At 30.2% G+C, this 22,873-nt stretch overlaps 1 protein-coding gene across 1 annotated transcript; it reads left to right on the top strand.

Moving 5' to 3' along the window:
• Positions 1-12,178: 12,178 nt before the first annotated feature.
• Positions 12,179-15,587, top strand: LOC107406869 (auxin-induced protein 22C). The gene is made up of 3 exons (XM_016014086.4): positions 12,179-12,674; positions 13,959-14,052; positions 15,243-15,587. The coding sequence occupies exons 1-3, from the start codon at positions 12,260-12,262 to the stop codon at positions 15,361-15,363; spliced, it is 630 nt and encodes a 209-aa protein (XP_015869572.2). The 5' UTR covers positions 12,179-12,259; the 3' UTR covers positions 15,364-15,587.
• Positions 15,588-22,873: the final 7,286 nt, after the last annotated feature.

Consider the following 22,873-nt stretch of genomic DNA (forward strand, 5'->3'; position numbering starts at 1 on the left):
TTTTTCTTTTCTTTCAGTCTTTTATTAGAGAAAATAGTTGCTTTGCCCCATAGATTAAGAATTGCTCCTTTTACTTAACTCTATATAGTAATCAAAATATAAAATATCTTAATTTTCTTTTTCCATTATTAATTTGTTAAGAAATAATCAAGGCGTGGAACAGGATAACAAAATAATGATAAAGAAAATACAAATTACTCAACCGGAATCCAATTAAGTAATTAGCCAATTATTTTCATTAATCAATAAGCTAAACCATGTGAAACACTCAAGCTATTTTACATAAATAAAAGTCACTATCATGGCGCCTTCTTATTTCCCAATAATATTGCTTTAGATAATATCAAACTATAATCCAATTTTGCTTTAGATGTTAGCCTATATATATATATATATATATATATTCTAAGATAACATATCACATGCTTATACTTTGAATCTTTTGTTAATTATTTAGTTTCCAGAAAAATTAACATTATCAATTGAAAATTAAGAATGCTAGTTGTTCGATAAAACTTATAAGTTAATATATTGTCTGCAAGAGTTGAAAAACATACAATTAATGATTTATCACATGCTTAGAGTTTAATCTTTTACCAGTAGTGACATACCAGGAAAATATGCATTTGCCTTAATTTGGGTTATACCTGAAATTGAATATTTCCTATTAACAAATCATCAATTTATTAGTGTAATACCTAATAAAACTCTAGCAAATTAATTAATTAATATTTGTAGTTCTAATAGAAATTCACATGATTTTTTTTTTAAAAAAATGTATGAATGTTAGTTTACATATTTTAATGTCATGATCCACGTATGAAGCGAAGTAGCCATTAAATAAGTCATATATATCTAATGTACAATAGGCCTACAAATATTGTGTATAATTATATACATACATACATACATACCACCTATGGTTTGAGTATTGGCAACTCACATTCCATTCCGCATGGGCAGAGCCTCTGGTCATTTTTTTATTTTACCAAAAAAATAAAATAAAATAAATTGTGTATATATATATATATGAATTTTCACATTTAAAATGAGAGGCGTGCAAACGATATATAATAAGTAAATATTTAATAATAAGCAATATGAAATAGTTTTTTTTTTTTTTTTTTTTATTCTGGGATGAATTGTTTCGTAGTGTGAAATTGATTCGAAAGTACAAGATTGACTTCAAAATTCTAGTCTCGTACGTATATGAGTATTATTTAATATATATGACAACATTACCACATTATTATAAGAATTATTTAATTCGATGAAATATTTTCTGATATTAGTAGTAGAGGGGAAGATTTGCGATCTGAAAAATAATTAATAAATGAGCTCCCGACGATTGCTTCATTTTGGCAGGACATGCATATTTCTAAATTTTAATTAAAAAAATAAAAAGCATATTTTCTTCTCAATAGTGAAAACATTATTAACAAAACAGCTAACCCACAAAAAAATAATAAGACCAATAAGGCGTTTTTTAATTTTTAAAATAAACCAGGAAAATAATGGATTTATGATTGTAATCCGTTATATAAATTTGTTGGAAATCATAGTCTTGTCCACAATTTCAGAACCAGGTGAGTGCAATCATGAGTTTCTCTCCATAACAAATGAATATGCTTTAATTTGCATGCTTAGTGTTCATGTTAATTTAATTTGTTAATTTAATTTTCTTTCACTTCTACTATTCCAAATTGGCTTCCTTTTTTGGCTTGTAATTTATTATTTCAATCTACAAATTATAATCATGCAATATTCATATTACTAGCTACTTCCTTCTATATTTATGTTTAAACTATCAGTGCATAATTTTTCCAAGGCTTATAAATTGATTTTCATGGCTGATTAATTATTCAAACCGTCTATTGTCTAACAATGTTTAATTACTGTCTCTTTCTTAGGAGGACATACCTTCAAAGCTGCCTTGCATCAAAAAGATATATAAATTTACTCCCACTATAATCGCTTAATATTATCATTTGGGTGCTCCAAAACCATCCATGGTTGTATCAGTACCATATTCAACCTCATCTTCAATAAATAAAACAACAATTACTTGCGGAGGAAGTAAGCCAAACTTAAACTTCGCTCCAGCTGCCCCTGCCACTGCCTGTCCTTTACAGTTCAATGTCAATGTTGAGGAGACTTCCCAGAAACAAGGTAGCACATCTAGTATGAATTAGCTACAACTATATATATACATATATATGTATATGGAAGATGATATAAAGTTTGCAAAATTAATCTTTCAGCCAATTATATTATACCGTTGCATTATTGTTAATTTGCAGCTATTGAAAAAAGAGAAGCGTACACTGGGGCATTGATTAGTCTATTACAGGTTTAATTTCTATATTAGTCAATAATTAATGTAATTGATCATTCGATTTATAGTTAATGATATTCATTAGTGAATCACATTTAAAATTAACCATTTCACCATATATTATCTAGGAATGTGAAGGAAACAACATTGAACCACTTCAAAATTGTGGGAACAACACCGGAGATGAGCAGAAAAAATCCCATCTGGGTAATCTATAAGATGCAGATTGTGGTAGATAGCTATCCTTCATGGTATAATAATAATGAAACCCATGTACTTTGCCAAGGAAGATAAATATATATTCTGCACTGTGTGTAATGATCCTTGTACTGACTTATTGGTTTTGTGTCTTATGAAAGGGGTGATGAGATTCAAATTGACACTTGGACCTGTGCATCAGGGAAGAATGGTATGTGTTCGTGATTATAAGACAGGGAAAACCCTGCTTCGAGCAGTCTGGTTGGGAAAACCTTCTTCATAATCCATAAATTCATCCATAGCAAGTAATAGTACATTAAAGTTGTATATAACTATATGTTAGTTATATATATATATATGCAGTGTGTACGTAATGATGGACAAGAGAACAAGAAAAATGTCAAAGTTCATAGAGAAAACAAAGGGCTTTTTTATGGATGTTACTGATCCAATCATAAAAAATGAGGATGGCCGCAGAAATCTAAGGGATTTGGATATTGACACAACAGATCATGTCCGAACAGGTATATTGGTAGGTATACTATATAATTGGAAAAATCTTTTTGACTTATAATCTGTTGTTCTGGATTGGATTTGAATTCTGCAGTCCTTTGATGCCCATCTTCTGTGTTACTAATAATAATGGAGCCAAAATGGAGTGACTTGGATGTCAATCAACATGTTAACCATGTAAAATACATAGACTGGATTCTTGAGGTACATGTGTAATATAGACATCACTAGTTTTGCTCTGCTTAATCCTCTCCAATTCTACATGTATATGAAGGGATTACAATAAATGAAAAATGGCTGTTGTGCGTGCGCGCAGGGTGCTCCTCAGTTGATATTTAAGAGCCACAGCCTCTCAGCAATGACATTGGAGTTCAAGAAAGAATGTGGGATCAACAGTGTGCTGCAGTCTTTATCTTCACTTGACAAGGTTGGCCATCTTAATGACTCTGCGCAAAGTGGAAAGCTAGAGTTGGATCACAATATTCAACTTCAAAACCAATCCCACATATTATTGAGAGGAAAGAACCATCTGGATGCCAAGAAGTGCTTAGAATTAGAACCAAACTCAACACAGACAAATTCTGACCAATTTCTAATTGTCTGCTTCTGTAACAAATGCCCTTCTAAAAGGCATACATGACTATATGCCAAACTAGAACCAGACAATTCTGAACCATAAATCAACTTCAATAAGAATTGAAAGCCATTGTGAAAAAGAAACGTTTCTTTATTACCAATATGTAAAGAAAAAGTAGTTAAATTTGTGAGAAAGCAAATTTTTTTGTTTTAAATTATTTTAATTTTCTTGTTTTTATGTGTGGGCCCGGCCCTTATTTCTGACCCAAATGACCGACTCATGTCAGTTTTATGTTTTACTCTACGTGTAGCTATATGGGCCATGGATGTAATATCCAAACGAATGGACCATTTTGAAACACATAGCAGAGGTTACACCCACAGAGAATAATATCATATCATGGATCATCACCGATACTCACCATTCACCAATTTTGGTGCCTCAAATCTGAGGGGCACGGTGGGACATGTGCGAGCCCCATGGTTTTATCCATGAAGAGGGAACATTAGACATAGGCCTGCAATTTTCTTATGAATTCCCCATGGGCTACCATAGGCCCTGGTCCATCTTATTGTGGCCCACCAAAAATCCATCTCAACCGTCTTGTCACCTTAAGCTCAACATTAACGTCCGAATATGCCACTAATTATTCTTCGAGTCTAAATGGAAAAGACACATACAGACTTCATTTGTTAGGGTGTAATTCTACTTATATCCAATATACACATAGCTTTCTTACGCACGAGATAAGGATTAAAGTGACTTGTTGTCTCTTTCACTTTACTAATCAATATTGACGTTGTAATAAATTTTCTTTTTTGGAAAAGGAAAGAAAAAGTGCCATAACTGCATTTATATGGCAGAGGATGGCAGCCCCATGATGTTTGATAATGAGGTGCGATACACATCATATATATAAATATATATATAATTGCCATATCGACCAAATTTAAATCTACTTTATGGACATAAACTCTTGTGAAAGGAAAAGCATAAGTGCTTTTATTAAGCTTTTGTGCATTGTAATTTCGCTTGCCTAATGATAAACTAGGATCATTGACTTAAATTTTATCAGAAGAAACTAATAGTACAATAGGATTTGAATATTAGTAATTATTAGGCATGGTTTATGTACATAGATTAGAGGTTGAATTAATTAATTGATAAAGTTTTTGATTCATCAGGTTAAGAACAGAAGAAATTCATTATAACTCTTCTTTAACTTTTCCAAAAGGAGAAAATAAAACGGAGCAATTTCATGTTAAAACAAGATGGATAAAGCGTAGTCGTGTGAGAAAGTGAAAGAATAGCAATTTTTGCAATTCTCTTAACCAAGAGAGTTAATATAGCTTTTACCATATTGGTCCTATCATGTTCAATATATAAAACTAATTAATTTTGTGACTCCCAAACCCTATAAATGAATAAAATATAAAATATATAACAACGACCGCAAAAAGTGATTTCTTGCAATTTTAGTTAATGTTTATAAATACTTTATTTTTAGATCCCAATGAAAAACTCTACTCGATCAAAATTTTTTCACGTCTTTCATATTGTTGTTTAGAAATAAATAAGCATGTAGTTTCCCCCGTCTAAAAGAAAAAGGAAGAAGCACACAGTGCTAATATTTATAAAAACATAAAAAATAAATAATAAAAAACAATAAATAATAAATAATAAAAAGCTGTGATTTATGCTATAATTTGGAACAAGAAGTAGACCATCTTTATCCCAATGTCAAGTCTTGAAACATTTCTAGATGGAAAAAAGTTGGACAGACGACAGATGTGATGTTAGTTTCTCTCTTTCTCCAACAATTTCTCTCAAGTCAAATTCTATTACCACTTTTTTCTGTGGAAATTAACAACCTTAATCATCATAATTCAGTGGACAAACTTTTCTTTTTTTTTTTTTTTTTTTGGGACATCAATACTAGTGGACGAACTTTATGAGGACTTATTTCCTTAATTCACTTTTTTTCTTTTCAAATAAAAAGTTTATGGTTAAGTTGGACTAGGACTAACCATTGGAAATATTTCCATCCACAATTTCTCACGCGGCATACAAAAACATTTAAATAAAAAAATTAATAAAAAATAAGAGGAAAAAAAAAAAGAAAAAAAAAGAGGCTTTTAGCATCTTGAATTACTGTTCCTCCTCCGATACATGTATGGGTCCGGAAGAGATTCCCATGGAACCGCAATAGCAATACATGAAAAGACATGATGCTCTTGGAATCCAAATGTGAATGCATGCGCAATATGTATGCTTAATCTGCGAGTTGAGTTATTTACCAAAAAAAGATAATAATAAAAGCCTACGAGTTGAGTTTCTTATTACCAAAAAAAGATAATAATAAAAATCGACGAGTTAATTTCATGTGAAGTTCACATGCATGGTGGCCTCATGCTCATCCAATGTCATTGTACTGCCACCTATTCCACTTCTTATATACATGTATATAATTTTACTATAATAGTTATCACACATAATTTATGATTGATGCCTGCATCCAATTATAAAAAAAAAATCAAAAATATATCCTCTATAATTGGAAAATAGGACGCCGTGGTCTATCACATCAAAATTGTATTAAATCTCTGAACTATTACAAGTTTTGCTTTTTATATTTTAAATTAGAACTGTGTTATATTGCCTTTTAAACTATTATTTTTTGTCACTTTAATTCGATTATACATTTTCGATTAATAAATTTTATAAAATTAATCGTACACAACTAATGCAGCTATATTGAAAAACTATTTTATTGTGTTTTTTTATTTTATTTTTAACCAGTGAGTATGTTTAATTCTGCTAAATTTATTAAACAAAATTAAAAAAACTGGACTAATGTGATAAAATATATATAAATATATAGTTTAGAGAACCTATGTGATACTTTTTGAAATTTTGAAGATAAAATATTGCAAAACTTGTAATAGTTTAAGAAGGCTAGGTTCATTTAACCCTATATATGTTAAAAACAATAATTGTCTATTGGACATCATTGACGATCTTTACATGTATTTGGTGAAACATCTCATTGGAATTACATATAAAATAGTCGTCAGGCACTCAAACATAAATTGGACGACGATGTCGAGTTGAATAAAATTGTGCATATAAACCCACATGAGATCCGAGAACAGGACCGCCAAGGTCCTACCAAACAGCCAGTATTGGAACTCTTCCACGCTCGAGTGGTAGCGATCTAGGATCTCTCCAAGGCACAAAATCTGAGAGATTAGGTTCATTGTCTAAGTAAGATCTCAACCCAAAGACAACGCAGACCCAGCAATGTGCCGGAGACAACTCCATCACGTGTGCCTCTGTGTGGGGAATGTGCCTCTATATTGTGTCTCACTGCATGCTTTGTCAAACATAAATCAAACATATGCTCGGTTGGAATGAAACATTTCATTTTAATATAGTGAAGTGGTCAACTGCTACAGTATTAATGCATCAAATTTTAATTTCTTGTTTTCTTTAAATTGGTTTTAGTTAATGCCTGAAGATTGTATTTAGTGAGAATATTTTTTTGGTACTACTGAATGAGGGAGACTGGTCTCTCTGCATATATACTGTGTCAGCCGTTTGGAAACCAAATTAAGCTTCAAAGCTGGCCTATTTGGTGCCATTTTTATTCTTTTCTTTGGGAACTTATCTTGAATCAGTGGAGCATATATATATATATATATATATACATGTTCATAGACTTTGGTCTACATTGGAGAACATGCAATATACAATTGGATATTGGATTAAGTGTTTGATTTTGGGGAGATAACTTTAAGACCCATTAAGAATCTTAATTATTTGCAAAATCTTCAGCGTTCTGATTATTCTTTTGCATATTAGCTTCATTTCAAAATCAATCATCAATGTGATCAAAGATACTTATGAAAAATTCCCTGTTTTTTCTCCATCTCCCGGCTTTTCAAAAAATAAAAAAAGAAAAGAAAAAAGAAAAAAAAAATCATCAGTTTAACATACCTATAATTATATCTTAAATTTGAAGATGTACTTATAATTTCTTCATTATTGACAAACTAAATTCCTCTGATATCTTAAATGTTGGATGGAAAACAGAGAATTGACGAATGGGAAATGAATGAAAATAAGAGCCCTGTGACCACCTTTAATTTCAAAGTGTCTTTCGGCAATTTCTTGCTGGTTTTCTTGTAATGGAACACTAGGGTAATATTGCACGCCAAAATGAGAGGAAAATTCAAAAGAAAGCTGACTCATAAGTCATCCCAATAACTTGGTATTTTTCAACAATGTTTTTGAAGACAGAACCAGACTATATGGTGTGCACAAGGACCTATTAAAATTGGGAATTTTTTCTGCCCCAGCTGTCAAGAATTTTCATATTTCATTTCACCAATTAACTGTAAGGTTACGTTTGGTATGAAAGATATAATGGATTTTGATTGAGATTGGGATTGGATGAGATAAGAATTGATACAGTCTTGTATTAGTATCAATTAGACAAAATTGATTATATATGAATAATTATTATTAAATTGAATATAAGTTATCATATAACTTATTGATTTTAAATTAAACAAAATGATTTAAATTATATAAGTTCAATCTATTAAAAAAAAGAAGGAAAAGATAAGTCCTTAATCTAATTTTTTTTACAAAAAGTTTATCTAATTAATATATAAAATCATTAATATCGATTACTAAAATTGCATATATTAATTTAGACCTCCATAAAAATGGGGAAAATGAAGAAACAAAAATAAAAATAAAAAATAAAAGCAAATTAAAAAAATAAAAAAAAAAATTGAAAGATAAGAAGTAAACAAGAAAATTGAAACTGGAACTGATGTAATAATAAATAAAAAACAAAGATTAAAAAAAAGAATAAGAAGAAAAGAATATAAATTTTTTTTTAAAAAAAAAAACTAAAAAAAAGAAACAAATGAAAAGGAAGATAATATGGGGAAAAAAAAAGAAGAAGAATAAGATAAAACATAAATAAATAAATAACAAAGAAAAAGAAAGAGGAAAAGAAGAAGAAAAAAAAAAGTGATACTATTGGGAGAAAAAAAAAAAAACAAACAAACCAAAAATTTTTAAAAATTGAAAAAAAAAATTATTTCAATCTCATTTCTAATTCTGTTCATGAAATATAGCCTTATATATATTGCCTTTGCCTGGTAGATCACGCGCTAATCATTTTACACTAGGAAAAAGTAATTAGCCATGAATTATATGTGTGTGTGTGTTATATATATATATATATATATATATATATATAAATATATTCAAAAAGATCGAATATTTCATTGATACGTGCAGCACATGCTAAGTGGGGTCCCTTTTTTTGTTAACCAACCTAAAATAGAATCACACGATTTGATTAACAAAATAGCATGTGCTAATTAAAATGGTTGCTTAATTAGATTAAATTTAAAGGAACCTAACCATAAGACACTGTCTTAATGTTTCAGTTATAGTAACCCTAACGATAAGACAATTCTGTTTCGATTAGTTTTGTTGGTTTTGTCTTTGTCTTTGTCTTTCTACAGTCGCTTTATACTCTAGCTAACTAATTTACCAGGAAGTTCATGCATGTTTATCAACTTATGATGGGCATGCACATGCATTGAGGTTTTATTCATATGCAATATTTGATCCAATTGGGCCCCAACTGAAGTACTGCATATCACTATGTTTGTGGCATGGAAAATTCTGCTCTTATATGTAATATTTTATTGTACCTCTCCAGGTCTAATGAAAAATATGTGCGTATATATATAATACTGAATGAAGATGTATTTTCTACAAGATAGTTATATGATCGAATATCAACCAATGTTAGGCATAAGTTATATAATGTTACTACAAGCCGTAATCTATACGAACAAATCAAGACAATATTTTCCACGACTTCAATTTAAAGAAAGAATAAATATATATATATATATATATAAACTAGTTGTTCTTTTTATTTCATTATCGATCTCAATGAAGATTCCTGATCAATATGTAGGTGTCTGTGGTTAACATACACATTATATGTAGCTAATTCTAATAATTCTTTCAAATTTCATAACTATGTAGAATATGATATATGCCTCACCGTTAATTTCTTAATTTCATTTGTAATGTTTACGTAAATTGGAGTAAATTGATTTACAAAGTTGCGAAGCCTGTTTGATAATTTTAGGACAGCTGCATTCCTTTTATGTATAAATTAAGATTTTTAATTAATTCCAAGTCATATATAAAGCTAGCAACATTGGAATGAACATATAACGGAAACATGAGAAATGAACTTTAATTCTTTTTTGGGTCTTCTTTTGTTGGAAAAACCGAAAGTCAGGGACAATGTTTTCTTGCGTCTTGCATGGGACTTCAAAAGATGAAAACAACTTCTAAATGGAAAATATACTATTCCCCTATATATATTATTTATTCGCATAGCAATATCATAGGCACACCACTAGCAAAATCACTTTATTTAGTTCCCAAAGTGTACTTTTTTAATATATTCTTCGGGGCACTATAAATTCAGGTCGAGCGAAGATATATTCAAGTTGAGGAAATTGATGCATGAACTAGACTAGTCCATCTACTAGTTAGGGATTCATGAACACAAATAGGATACTAATTGTGTGACTTTTTTACCAGATTAACAGCCTGGGGTTTAGAGATGTTTTAGATTTTATAAATCTAAAATAATAATAAATAATAATAAATAATAAATAATTAAATTTGGCCAGCATGATGGCATCTTGGAAAGTCATTTTCTTATCTTTAAATTATTTATTGCCTATATATATATAGGTTTGTCTAGCAGTAGTTTTAGACAAACACAAGGTTGTTAAAGTATTTAAAGCAGCCAAAAATCGAAAAGCTATAGGTCAATGGCGAAGACCATTTTTGGAAAAAGAAAAGGCAAAAGGACGTTCGAAAGATGGTTTTAGGTTTGGTAAAGGGATATCAATTATATTTTGTACATTAATCTAATCATCATTTTACCATACCACTATTACTAAGCAAACTAATTAAGAGGATGCTTATAAATAGTACCGTACCTACTATATATTTAATTACTACTCGTTATTATTCATCAAAAATAATAATTACTACTCGTTATTACATTTAATCATTATTGTTTCCTCTTCCATTTCTTTGCTGATCTGAAAAATTAGTAATTGCATCTTTTAAAGCAAGGAAAAAAAAATGAAAAAAAATGTTTAAATTGTCCTATCATGCATATGAACCATATATATAAATCCCTTCATTCCTTTCCGTGTGACTATTAATATGCGTTATTTTGTACCTGTAACTTTTTTTTTTTTAATTAATATTCGCACTTGTTACTTATTAACGAGGAAACACACTATTACTAGCACTTTAATGAATAATTAGTCTTTATTAATATGTTATATAAATTAACTCCTAATTAAAATATAAACATGAAGTTTTGCAGTGTACATATACATGTCAATTAATAAGGCAGCTGATTTAGTAGGTAACAAAGTTAATTAGTTTCATTAACATGTTCATGATTAACATTTTTTTTTTTCATAAAGCAAGAGTATGATAGATGTGAGGTGAGAGATTTAATTGATGTAGTTACTTATTCACCAAGAAAAAAAGAAAAATAATAAATATTGGTTACTTTTTAGAGAGTTCTTTCCCAATTCCATGTGTACGGTGTCCAACAAGGGTATCTTTGATAGCAACCCCTTAACGCGGTTCTGGAGGACTTCTACTCAACGGATCCACAAATTATGATGTTGACCGCTTCAATATTTCTCCAAAACTACAAAAGAATTTACACTGGGTCCCACCACGCAATACCATTTCAATCTTTCATTTTGGATGGTGCATGCGCATGATCATTCATATGTGTGTATATATATATATACACACACACATAACAAGCATCATGAATGTCGTACATATATATAAGTATATATATATAGTTACTCTTTATGATGATCAAGCTGTTAATATGCATGATATATAAACATGAGGATCGCTTGAGATTGCCAGAACACAACCAATCATGCAGGTCAACAAAGAATAAACATCCATGCCTCAAATATAATCATGGGATTACAATGAAACAATACATAATTTTTCGGATTATATATATATAATATATAGATATGTAGATGGACATATATGCATGTATATTGCAAAACATACTCCTCATGATGGATGCTATATATATATAAAATATATATGCAGCCCTGTTTTTACACTTAAAATTTAATTTAAAACTTAGACCCCCACAACCAGGCAAAACACATGTGGGCTGCTGCAAAGTCAGCAGATCAAACGGTAAATATGAAATCCCACCAAAATCAGAAAACAGCAACGGCCTTAGGATGTGTACCCCATATCCAACTTGTAGTGCCGGTCTTTATTAGTGATTATAGGGGGGCATATAGCCCCCACTCTTGCCTCTCATGTGACCGACCATTAAGCCATAGTTGACCTGTCATTGTTCCCACTATGTCTTCTTCCATTCACCTCCTCACTCAACAAATTATAAGAAACTCTACCCCCCAACAATTTTCCCATACAAATTACCCAAAAAAAAAAAAAAAAAAAGAAGAAGAAGAAGGAGAAATACCTAGACCCCTTTGTTTTGGAAAAATATGGCAAAACAAGTTTCGGAACTTGAAATTACGGAATTAAGGTTGGGTCTCCCCGGTGGTGGTGGTGGTGGTGGTGGTACAAGTCTTTTAGACAAAAATGAAAAGAAAAGGATGTTCTCGGAGATGGCCGGAGACGGGAATAGCGCCAATTCAGGTAGTACTGGCTGTGCTGATCACCGGAAAAGCCAAACGAAGAACCAAGTTGTTGGGTGGCCTCCAGTGTGTTCTTATAGGAAGAAGAATAGCTTCAATGAGAAAGATATTCATGCAGGAAGGTTTGAAACCAATTCCAAAATGTACGTCAAAGTTAGCATGGATGGTGCACCTTTTCTTCGTAAAATTGATATGAGCATGCACAAAGGATATCCAGATCTTGCCGTTGCATTGGACAAGCTCTTTGGCTGCTTTGGCATCGGTGAGTCATTAACATTCTTCATCTTTTTTACCATTTTTTTTTTTCAAATAGTGATCTTAATCATTATTGCCCTGTTTTAATTAGCCTAGCTATATATGATCCATAGAGTCCAATTATGAACATGTTCAAACAAAAATAAATAAATAAATAAAAATTGCAAAATTAGTAATTTATATAATCTATTAGCAAGATAATTAATTAATGTAGAGTTTTATCTAATTTCTTCTTATATATATATATATGAAACACACTTTACAAACTGATGAGGTTTGTGTCTTGTCCACTTTCAATAATTCAACCACTGCTAGCTAGCTAACTACTTTTTCTCATACCAAGCTTGGTAGAAAAGCTAGCTATATAAAAGAAAACTAGTTAAAATGTTTGGTCCACCAACAGTGAAACCAATTAATCATGTCACATGTCTATTATATATAATTATTAGTTGTTTGAGGAATCTAATAATAAAGAAAATTAGGAAATTAATTGTACGAACCTGCTGCTAGATTCTTCAATCGAATTCCTAATTAGATTCTCGGACGAACCAGCTGCTAGATTCTTCAATCGAATTCCTAACTAGATTCTCGGATGCCCTAATTAGTACATAATACATGAGCATTGGCACTCTAGAACAAGATTTTCACACTCCTTCGCTCATTTTTTTTAAGCTTATATTCAAGCTTAATTGAAGAGATATTAGTTAACCATTAACTTCTACAGGCAACAAATTAGGGAGACAAAAGAAGATTTTGTTTATTTGTCTTAGTGTATGTCGCAAATTATTTGGTAATTAAATAAGCTAGTTCTTTCTCCATTAACAAGTGGTAGAAGACCTAAAACTACTTGTAGTAGTCATAAAGGTAAGCCATGTATTTTATACCAATATTTATTATAAATAATAGAAATTTATTTTAGTTGTCACACACACACATATATATATATATATATATATTAGCAACCATATGTACACTACCAATTACAAAATAATCAAAGAAATGGGTATTAATCAATTTACACAAATATCAACATTATTTAACAAAATGAATATCCGAATATATAAAAATGAAAACCATCAAAAATATCATGAATTGGGAAAAAGTACATGTACAATCCACAATTATTGTAGTATGTATAAACTAATAAATATATATATATATATATATAAATGAAAATCCACAATATATTACAAATAGAAAGAACACGGTATTAATTAATTTTAGTTTATTTAATTAATCAATTTGTTGGTGGTAATGAGAGGGAAATAAAAGTGTGTTGGTAAAATGACAGGGGAGGCGTTGAAGGATGGAGAAAGTTGTGAATTTGTACCCATTTATGAAGACAAAGACGGAGACTGGATGCTAGTAGGAGACGTCCCCTGGGAGTAAGTTCCTTTTAAATCTACCAACTATTTTTTTCTTTATATACCCACTTTTAATTACAATTTATTTGATTTTTGCCTTATAATTTATTAATACCCAAAAAGTTTAATTATATAATTAAGAAATATTTGTTCCGATTTGTTTCTGATTAATTTCAATGGATCTATTATTAATTTGTATTAATTAATTGTTAGTGATGAAGTTATTAAATCTGAAATAGAAAGACGTGCTAGCACAGCTCTTATTTTGTTTCCAATACAATATAATCAGTAATTACTTCCAATTTCTGATATATATATAGTTCTTTTTTCTTTTCTTTTTTTTTTTTTCCTTTTTCTTTTTCTTTTTCTTTGGTTGTGGGTTTCCTCTGTTTTTTGAAGTAGGTTTCTTCTGTTACCAATAATACCATGTAGCATTTTTTTGTATACTGCTTTTTCCTTAATGGTGAGAGAAAAATTATGTGCAAAGCACGAGGAAATTGACCCAAATGAGTCGATTCTCTGTAGCATAAGGACTTTACGAATCTTCCTGGTTTCTACCAGGTTGGAAACGGAAAAGCATTAAACAGCCTGCTGTAATAGTTATCTTGAAAATTGTACACTACCAAGAAATTGCAATTTTAATTCCCTTCTGTATAAAGTTAGGAGGACAATCATGGCAACTAAGTAATTGTATATAAAAACACGGAAGTGAAATAGTAGTCTTAATTTAAAGTAGTATTAGAGAACATTAATATTACTTAGTCCAAAAAACCGGCACTGAAATTACTCTTCAATGATTATGTTTCTTTGTACACATTTTCTCAATTTATGAGAAAGTAAGCAATGCTACATGAATTTGTCTTTTTTCATTTTTTTTTTTTTTCCTCACATTATTTTGATACCTCATCTTGGACCACTTATATACATCACCAAATTTCTCATAATATTGTCTAGCAAGGACGACTGTCCAAAATTGTCCTCGAGGTCTGGTCCATGGAAGGAAATTATTATGGAAGAAAATAATAATTGTTTGCCAAAAATGAAATAATATCACATGTCCGCACGGGGAAAAAAAAAAGTAAATATAAATATTGATTTCTTTCATTGTAGTATATATTTTTCCTTTGAAGTTTTGAGAGGAAATTAATATTTGTAGTTGCTTAGGTCTGGTTCAATTAATAATTGACTTATATGCTTAATTTGATTTGCAGGATGTTTATTGAATCATGCAAGAGGCTAAGAATCATGAAGAAATCAGATGCAAAGGGGTTTGAACTGCAGCCCAAAGGATTTCTTATCAAGGGAACTATGAAAGATCATGAAGCTAAATAACCAAGCTCCTCTGGAAATTATAATGGAGTTGATTTTCTCGTCTGGCGTGAAGTCAAATTTTTCGTTTGTTTATTAACTATTTCTTGTTCTTAAGTATTAAGCAGAAAATTCTCCTTTCAAATTGCAAATGTGAGACTTAATTTTTGATTTTAAGGTTGGCACAGGACCACTAGATAGGATGATAATTTGCCTATTCAATTTACATGAAAGCTTTTAGACGTTCATATGTTTATGTGTTTAATATGACAACAATTTTTTTTTTTTTTTTTTTTTGCACAAGTTTTTATTTACCATTAATTGCTCAACATGGAATTTTTGATTTCATTGTCACATGGTTAATCTTTAAGTGATATTGTCCTTAATTATTTAGTCATGCATCTTTAAAATTAATTGATGGATTATGTTTTTCATATAGTAAAAATTAAAAGAAATATAAATTAATTCCAGCCAAAAATTGACCCCAAAAAAATAATAAAAAGAGTGCTTGTGTATTGTAGATCAATTTGGTATTTCTTAGGTATTATTATCAGGTTATGAATCTCGTTTCTAGCTCCTTCCGTGACTTTCTTAGATACCAAACAAAACCCAAGACCATTTAGCAAGCCCCCATAGTTAGTTCAAGCCCTCATCTGGCAAGCACAGCTCATTTAAAATTGGAATCTAGTTGTGAATGATGGACCATAGTTTTGTTGTTATCTTTAAATAGGACGGACAAGAAAACAAGGATTATGTCATGCTATCTATAAAATTAAAAAGCTCACCATTTTATAATCTGCAAATTAACCTTATTCTAAATAGCATTGGCGACCAATTAAAAAAAGAAAACATCAGGTTCGCATAAAAATTATTTGATAATTTTAATATGAGGTTTTCATTCATTAGCCTTTAAATCATATTAAATATTAAAATTTTAAATTTTAAAATAATTAAATATAAATTTAATAACATAATAAAATTTTATTTAAAATTAAATGGTATATAAAATATTACATTATAGGACTGGTGTCCATAACCCCCTACCCCAAGCTTCTTTTTTTCCTTTTTTTCTTTTTTTCTTTTTTTTTTGGATATGTACAACTAGTTTAAAATAATAATAATAATAATAATAAATAATTGGCCCCCTAATTAGATGTTTAACTTTTCTATATGCATTATTATCTTTTGCATATATTTCTAAATAATAAATTAAATATATTTAATTGGTAGATATTAATATAATTATGTATTAAGATGTAATTGATAAGTATTATTGTTTTTTAAAACTTACTTCATATTTATTTTAATTAGTTGTTATTAGAATTTTTGGTATTAATTCATTTTAATTTTTAAATTAATGGTATTTAACAGGACTCGCCCCGAGAATCCTCCCAAGACCTTCCGGGTGATCGCGTCTAGTGAAGTCCCACTGGACAATCTCTAGAAAATATCCAATGGAACCTCACCTTAACACGTAGATAATCAAACACCAGCATTAACGTTAATACCTCAAATATATAAATATATATATAAATAAGTTCACAACCTGCCTACTGTACTACAGATCATAACTACATACATGAATACCATGGTCTCTACTGAGTCCCATAATTAAAATCAGAGCATTCTAAGAGTGTCAACAAAGTCTATGAGTACAAATAAGTAATAAATAAGTCCAGAATATAACAATAGGTGAAGAAAAGATAAATACGGCTGCTGCAGTGAAAGGAAACAAACGATAAGCTATACGCGAGGTAGACTGCTACTAGCTGTCTGGGCCTAGGGGAACGAATTTAAAACAATAAAACGTGAGATAAAAAATCTCAATGAGTGGCATAGTATAATAAAAAAATAATGATTTACTTTTGAAAAATCTTTCTCTCAAAACCTCTCGTTCCACTCTTTTGAAAAGTTCTCCGTTTAAAATCATTTCACAAAACCCAAACTTGTACCCCAATTAATATCATAAAAACCGATACTCAAAAGTATGAATGAACGATCATTGTAATATTATGAAATGTCTCAAATCATGATATAAACATTTGAGCATAAACTATAATAATGCAGTTCCACCAAATAAATATGAAAATGCATAAATCATCACAATATTTGTAAATTAACAATATATACAAACATATACAATGTACTATACGATGTACCAATCTATAAACCGTGGGATACACCCACCTCACGACCCTCAATATATGAATGGTGCCGTGGAAATAATAAATAACTGTCAAGATGTACTCAACCTCACGGTCCGTGGCAATAATAATCCGTTGGATGATACCAACCTCACGACACCGTGGTAATAATAATAAACTGTCGAATAAACCCGACCTCACAGTCCGTGGTAATAATAGATAACCGTTGGATGAAACCAACCTCACGACACCGTGGTAAACCCAGTACGCGGTAATATAATATAATATAATACTGATCCAAGGTATTGGCATTCCATGGTACATCAATTTAAAAATAACCAATACAGTATACATGAAACAATCTTGTAAGATTATAACTATACTTTTCCAAACAATTATCATAAATCATAATTTAACATTTAAACTTCCACCGCTTAATTAAATAGTTTAAAATCTCAAAACATCATTTCATATGAAAACCAGAAATATCACAGTGAAATATATTTACCATAAACCAAATTTTAAGCACATAAAATTATAAAATATTTGATCGTGCTTAAAATTATATGATTTTCAATCTGGTTTCTCAAACCAAATAGTTTCCAAAATAATTTAAAATCCCAATTTAATTACCAAAATATTTAAATACCACAAGTTCATTTATAGACCCATTAAAATTGAAAATCACTTAAAATATTATCAAAAGTCATATAAAATAATAACACATATATGCGAAAGCAAATATTTATATATGCATAAAACAACATTTCAATCAAATGATATATACGTAAAATATTTAAACCACATATATACTATACTATATACCCAAATCATTTAAAAATGATATAACCACTCATAGTACTGTAGATGCTCACGCCTGCTCCTCTACAGGATCACCTCCAGGCTCAACTCGAATGCCTGTAATATAACAAAATATTCCTCAAGCTCCAAACAACTAAACCAGAGACACTTGTATAATCCAAATGTCTCAAAATAATTTACGGTACTACAAAATTGTATAAATTGGACACCGAACAGTCCAATTATACCGCGTGTCCTTAGGACCCAGTACCCAAAATTGAGGATTTTCACCTGAAGCCTAATATTTCGAAATTGAACCCCCAATTAAGTCCTAATATTATCTAATTTCACTAATCTAACTTCAATTCTAACCAATTTAACCACAATCGTCCAAACACAGTTCCAATTTCTCCGAAAATTAGCCAAATAATCTCAAAAATAGGAAAATTATCAAACGACCTCCAAAATTCACAAATTATAAATCAACGGAAAGCCCAAGAGACAAAAAGTTCACCAGTGGTCTTACCTTGGTCCAGTGACTCCTCCGGTGACCGGAAAATTGACGTAAAGGTTCGGCCGAACTTGAACTTGAGAGATCTCTCAAATGGTGGGGATTTTGTGCAATCTAACCACGGAAATGGACTCAGAGGGGTCGAAAATGATGGGATAGAGGTATGGGTCGAGCTGGATTGGCTGGAAAACACAAGAAAAGAGGAGAGAGAAAATTTCCGACCATCAGGCTTCTCTGGCCCGATCTGGGCGCGTCCAGCGACTGGTGGCCGTAAAATTTTGCGGCCGAGCTCGCCTCCGTCCCCTACTCCTCTCTGGCCAACGCGTGTAGCAAGCTGGTGGCCGGAGATGGGTCAAACGGCGTAAACCCGGTTGGAGATAAAAACGGTCGGCTTGGACCCATGGGTCTGGGGTGTTTTTCTAGAGTTTTGGAGAGAAAATGGGTATTTTTGGGCTTTTCTTCCTGTTTGGCACATTTACAGAGGCTTATATAGAGCCTAAATCACTAACAGACAAAAATTGGGAACTGGTTTGGACACTGATATAAAACTTATGTTTAAAACTTCTCAAGACCATAACTTTTTATCCATAACTTGGAATTTGGTGTGCCGCCAGTTTGTGAACTCGTATCGACGAGATCTATACAATGGTACCTCAGTCAAACCAAAAATATTGGCTATTAAAAAAGTCAACTTGAACCATATATTATTCACTTGGTCAAACTTGGTTAAACTTAGTCAATTTGGTCAAACTTATTTAATCATATATATTTTTTGGTACGGGATGTTACAGTATTTTAGTTAGTTTTATGGGTTTTTTTTTATATATATATAAATGCATTTTTGTATTTTAGTATTTGATTTTTATTGGTATCTTTCATTTAACTAAAATAATTAGATATCCTATAACATTGTTATTTCTACTTTAATTATCCATCCAAAATAAATTTTTGTATAATGTTCTAAAACAAAAAGTACCATCTATATGCTATGATTCATATAATATTACTAAAAATTCGATTAACAATTCTTTTATATTGCTACTTAGTCTATTAATAATAATGTTGGGTAAATTTATGCTTTTGTAAGTATAATTACAATATTTTCTAAACTAAAAGGATACAGCATGACTTGAACACGCATTTTCAAGCATACGAGTGTATGGGGTTTATTACTAAACAAACTTTACCAAACTCTTCTATTCGTAAATAAATATAGCTCTCCTTAAAGATATTTTTTATTTTATTCTTATTTATCATAATTCAATTGTTAATAAATATAATTTCAAAATATAATTTTTTATTCGATTTAAAAGTTAAAAGTAAAAGTTTTAATGTTAATCCTAATACGAAGAATATTATTCGAGCCGGCCAAAGAAAGAAAAACAGAAAAAAAAAATGTAGGACATGGGTTAAAAGGTCAATTTCCCTCTTCTTATTTAATTATATATTATATATGACTTCTAGAAACAAACTGAAGTTCCGTGCATGTTCTTATATTCTCAATGCGTTCGGTGAACTATTTCTCTTCTTGTATTTGTATGCGTACAACATGCTTGGAGGACACATATTGAACTTTAATTGGCAAATGGACCTTCATTAATTACTGTAATCCTCACCAAAAAAAGAACCTTCATCAATTAAATTTTTTATTAAATAAAAAGATTAGGGGCTTCTAAAAAATTCTAACTAATGAAAGATGACATTTCAAACATATCCACAAAATGAATATTAATATTGTTTAGCTAGGTTAATGCATACATGAAGCTCTAATTCTTCAGGTCACTTTTTTCTTTTTTGGTCAAACTCAAATCATTTGATAAAAATTTTCCGTGTAACTAAATTTGCCAATTCCGTATTTATAATTAAATACATTTGCATCGCATGAAAAGCAAAAAATAAAATAAAAATTCAAAAAGGTATTGAGAAATAAAATAAAATGCGGTCAACAATCCAGTGCATTGCGGTCAAGTCAAATACTACTGATTAAGTACCAACTAACGTACCATTTGTCAATTGAATCCGACATATTTCTGCCCAACTTCATAAATTATACTGTAGACCGGGGATTATTCACATAATTTAATTAGTAGTGTATTATTGGATGAAATATGATTAATTGTTTTGGACCATGTACAAGCATAAGATAAGAACAGTAAAGCTAGCCCATAAATTTCTCAAATTTGAACGGAATCTTGAATGCCCAAACCCCAAAAAAAATCATGTTCTTAGACTGCAAACTGTAAAACTGTGTGCTTGACGAGCTAGCTAGTTATAGTTAATTTATTCTTTTGTCTAGCTCAATCACAGTTCTATGCATCAAGTCTAATTTCTTAGAAGATAATTAATTAATTAATATCACGTTTGAAGCTTGAAAAATAAAAAGAAACATTTAGTAATTAATATGTGCAATCATTAATTTATACAGCTTTTGGGTTTAAATTTTAATATGATGCGATAAGGAATACAGTATGCTGTGCATGTAGAAAACGGAAAGAGTAGAAAATTTTGCAAGTTAGTGAAAATGTAAATTGAAAGCAATCGACCTCATATAGAAGTAGAACCATCTTGCCATTAAAAAAATGAAGAAAAAGAAAAAGAAAAAGAAGAAGAAGCCAGAGAACAGAACCATATAAATGCTTTTGTTCATCTAGCTATAAGATCCACATGAACTGACTGATGATTAATTTAATATACATTACACTGACATATATATATCAGCGTACAAATATGAACAAATTAATTAATATATATAATTTACGTGCTCTAATATTATATTATAATAATCTCTGAAACTAATCTGTTTTTAGTTATCTTCAAATTAACTACAAATTGCTATCAAATTAATGCATGCATCTCTAATTAGTACATATTACTTCACATGCCCTGTTCTTGGTCCAAAATCCTTCTCCACTTTGTACACTTTATACCACCAGCTTATCCATTGTCTTATGCTTAGCAACAAAAAGTGGACATAAGGTAATAAAGAAAGAAAAAGATTTCAAATAAACAATGGGTTTCAATACAAATTAAGCATATATATGATCATTATATTATAATAATATATATTTCTAAAATTCAATTACATAAATATGCATGCATGTGATGAAGTATTTAAGAGCCATCCATGAAGAGGGTAGAGGTAGTGGGATGAATATATAGGAGTTATGAACAAAATGAGAAGGATCCGAATTCAATTTGAAAGCAGCTTTTGTCTTATCAAATGAAGAAAGAGATAGTATTTTGGTGAAACATACAGGTGAATGGGGTTTTAATTATGAGTTTTCCAATATCTTCAATTGGTACTATGACAAGGACAAACGACCCTTTGATGTTTGGCTCATCATATTATATGCTTTGGTCTCTTCGGCTAACCATAAATCCTCACATCATTCTACATGTTTAATTCAAAGTATATATTATACATAGATAGTGCACCCATGTGAGATGTGAATAATATTCTTGCATCATAATAAGAAATTGGGACCATTTAGTACGTGCTATGTTGCTTCCTTATTCATGGAGAAGATCCATAGCTTCAGCCTTTTGGATTCCATACTCAGTGCCAAGTGCTACTCCTTTTCGACAAACACATTAGACACTATAGCATGGTTAGGTTTTTTCTCCTTTTTCTTCTTTTTGGAAAAATAAAAATAGAAAAGTACTTCGATTTGGACAGCTTTTTAGCTTATGTAAATCTTGTTATTTTTTGGCACAATAAAATCTCCCTAATGTAGAATGATGTGCAACCGAATAACGTTAATTAGAGAAAGATAAATAAATGTATTTTCCAATATTTTTTTAATTTTACTTTTGATGAGTTTGATATATGATAATGTAGCAAAAATAAATAAATAAATAAAAAGCATTTCCTCTTTCCCATGATATGTTGTCGTCTTTCTTTTTCTTTTTTTTTTTTTTGGGTCATTCATCATAGAGTGTTTACATAGTTTACCATCTTTACCAACTTTTTTCTTTATTTTTATTTTCTTAAAACAAACTTCAAAATATTTTCTCTCTCTAATGATCTCTATTACATTTTTTTTGCCCACTTTTCCTCTAGTGGGTAAGATGCTCAATT

The sequence above is a fragment of the Ziziphus jujuba genome, chromosome 1 (genome assembly GCF_031755915.1).
Source record: "Ziziphus jujuba cultivar Dongzao chromosome 1, ASM3175591v1".
In the NCBI taxonomy this organism is placed as follows: domain Eukaryota; kingdom Viridiplantae; phylum Streptophyta; class Magnoliopsida; order Rosales; family Rhamnaceae; genus Ziziphus; species Ziziphus jujuba.

Excerpts from the sequence above, each read along its gene's own strand:
- LOC107406869 (XM_016014086.4), top strand. The coding sequence starts at position 12,260 with ATGGCAAAACAAGTTTCGGAACTTGAAATTACGGAATTAAGGTTGGGT. Across the intron at positions 12,675-13,958 it reads CTTTGGCTGCTTTGGCATCG|GGGAGGCGTTGAAGGATGGA; the intron begins GTGAGTCATTAA and ends GTAAAATGACAG. Across the intron at positions 14,053-15,242 it reads GTAGGAGACGTCCCCTGGGA|GATGTTTATTGAATCATGCA; the intron begins GTAAGTTCCTTT and ends TTTGATTTGCAG.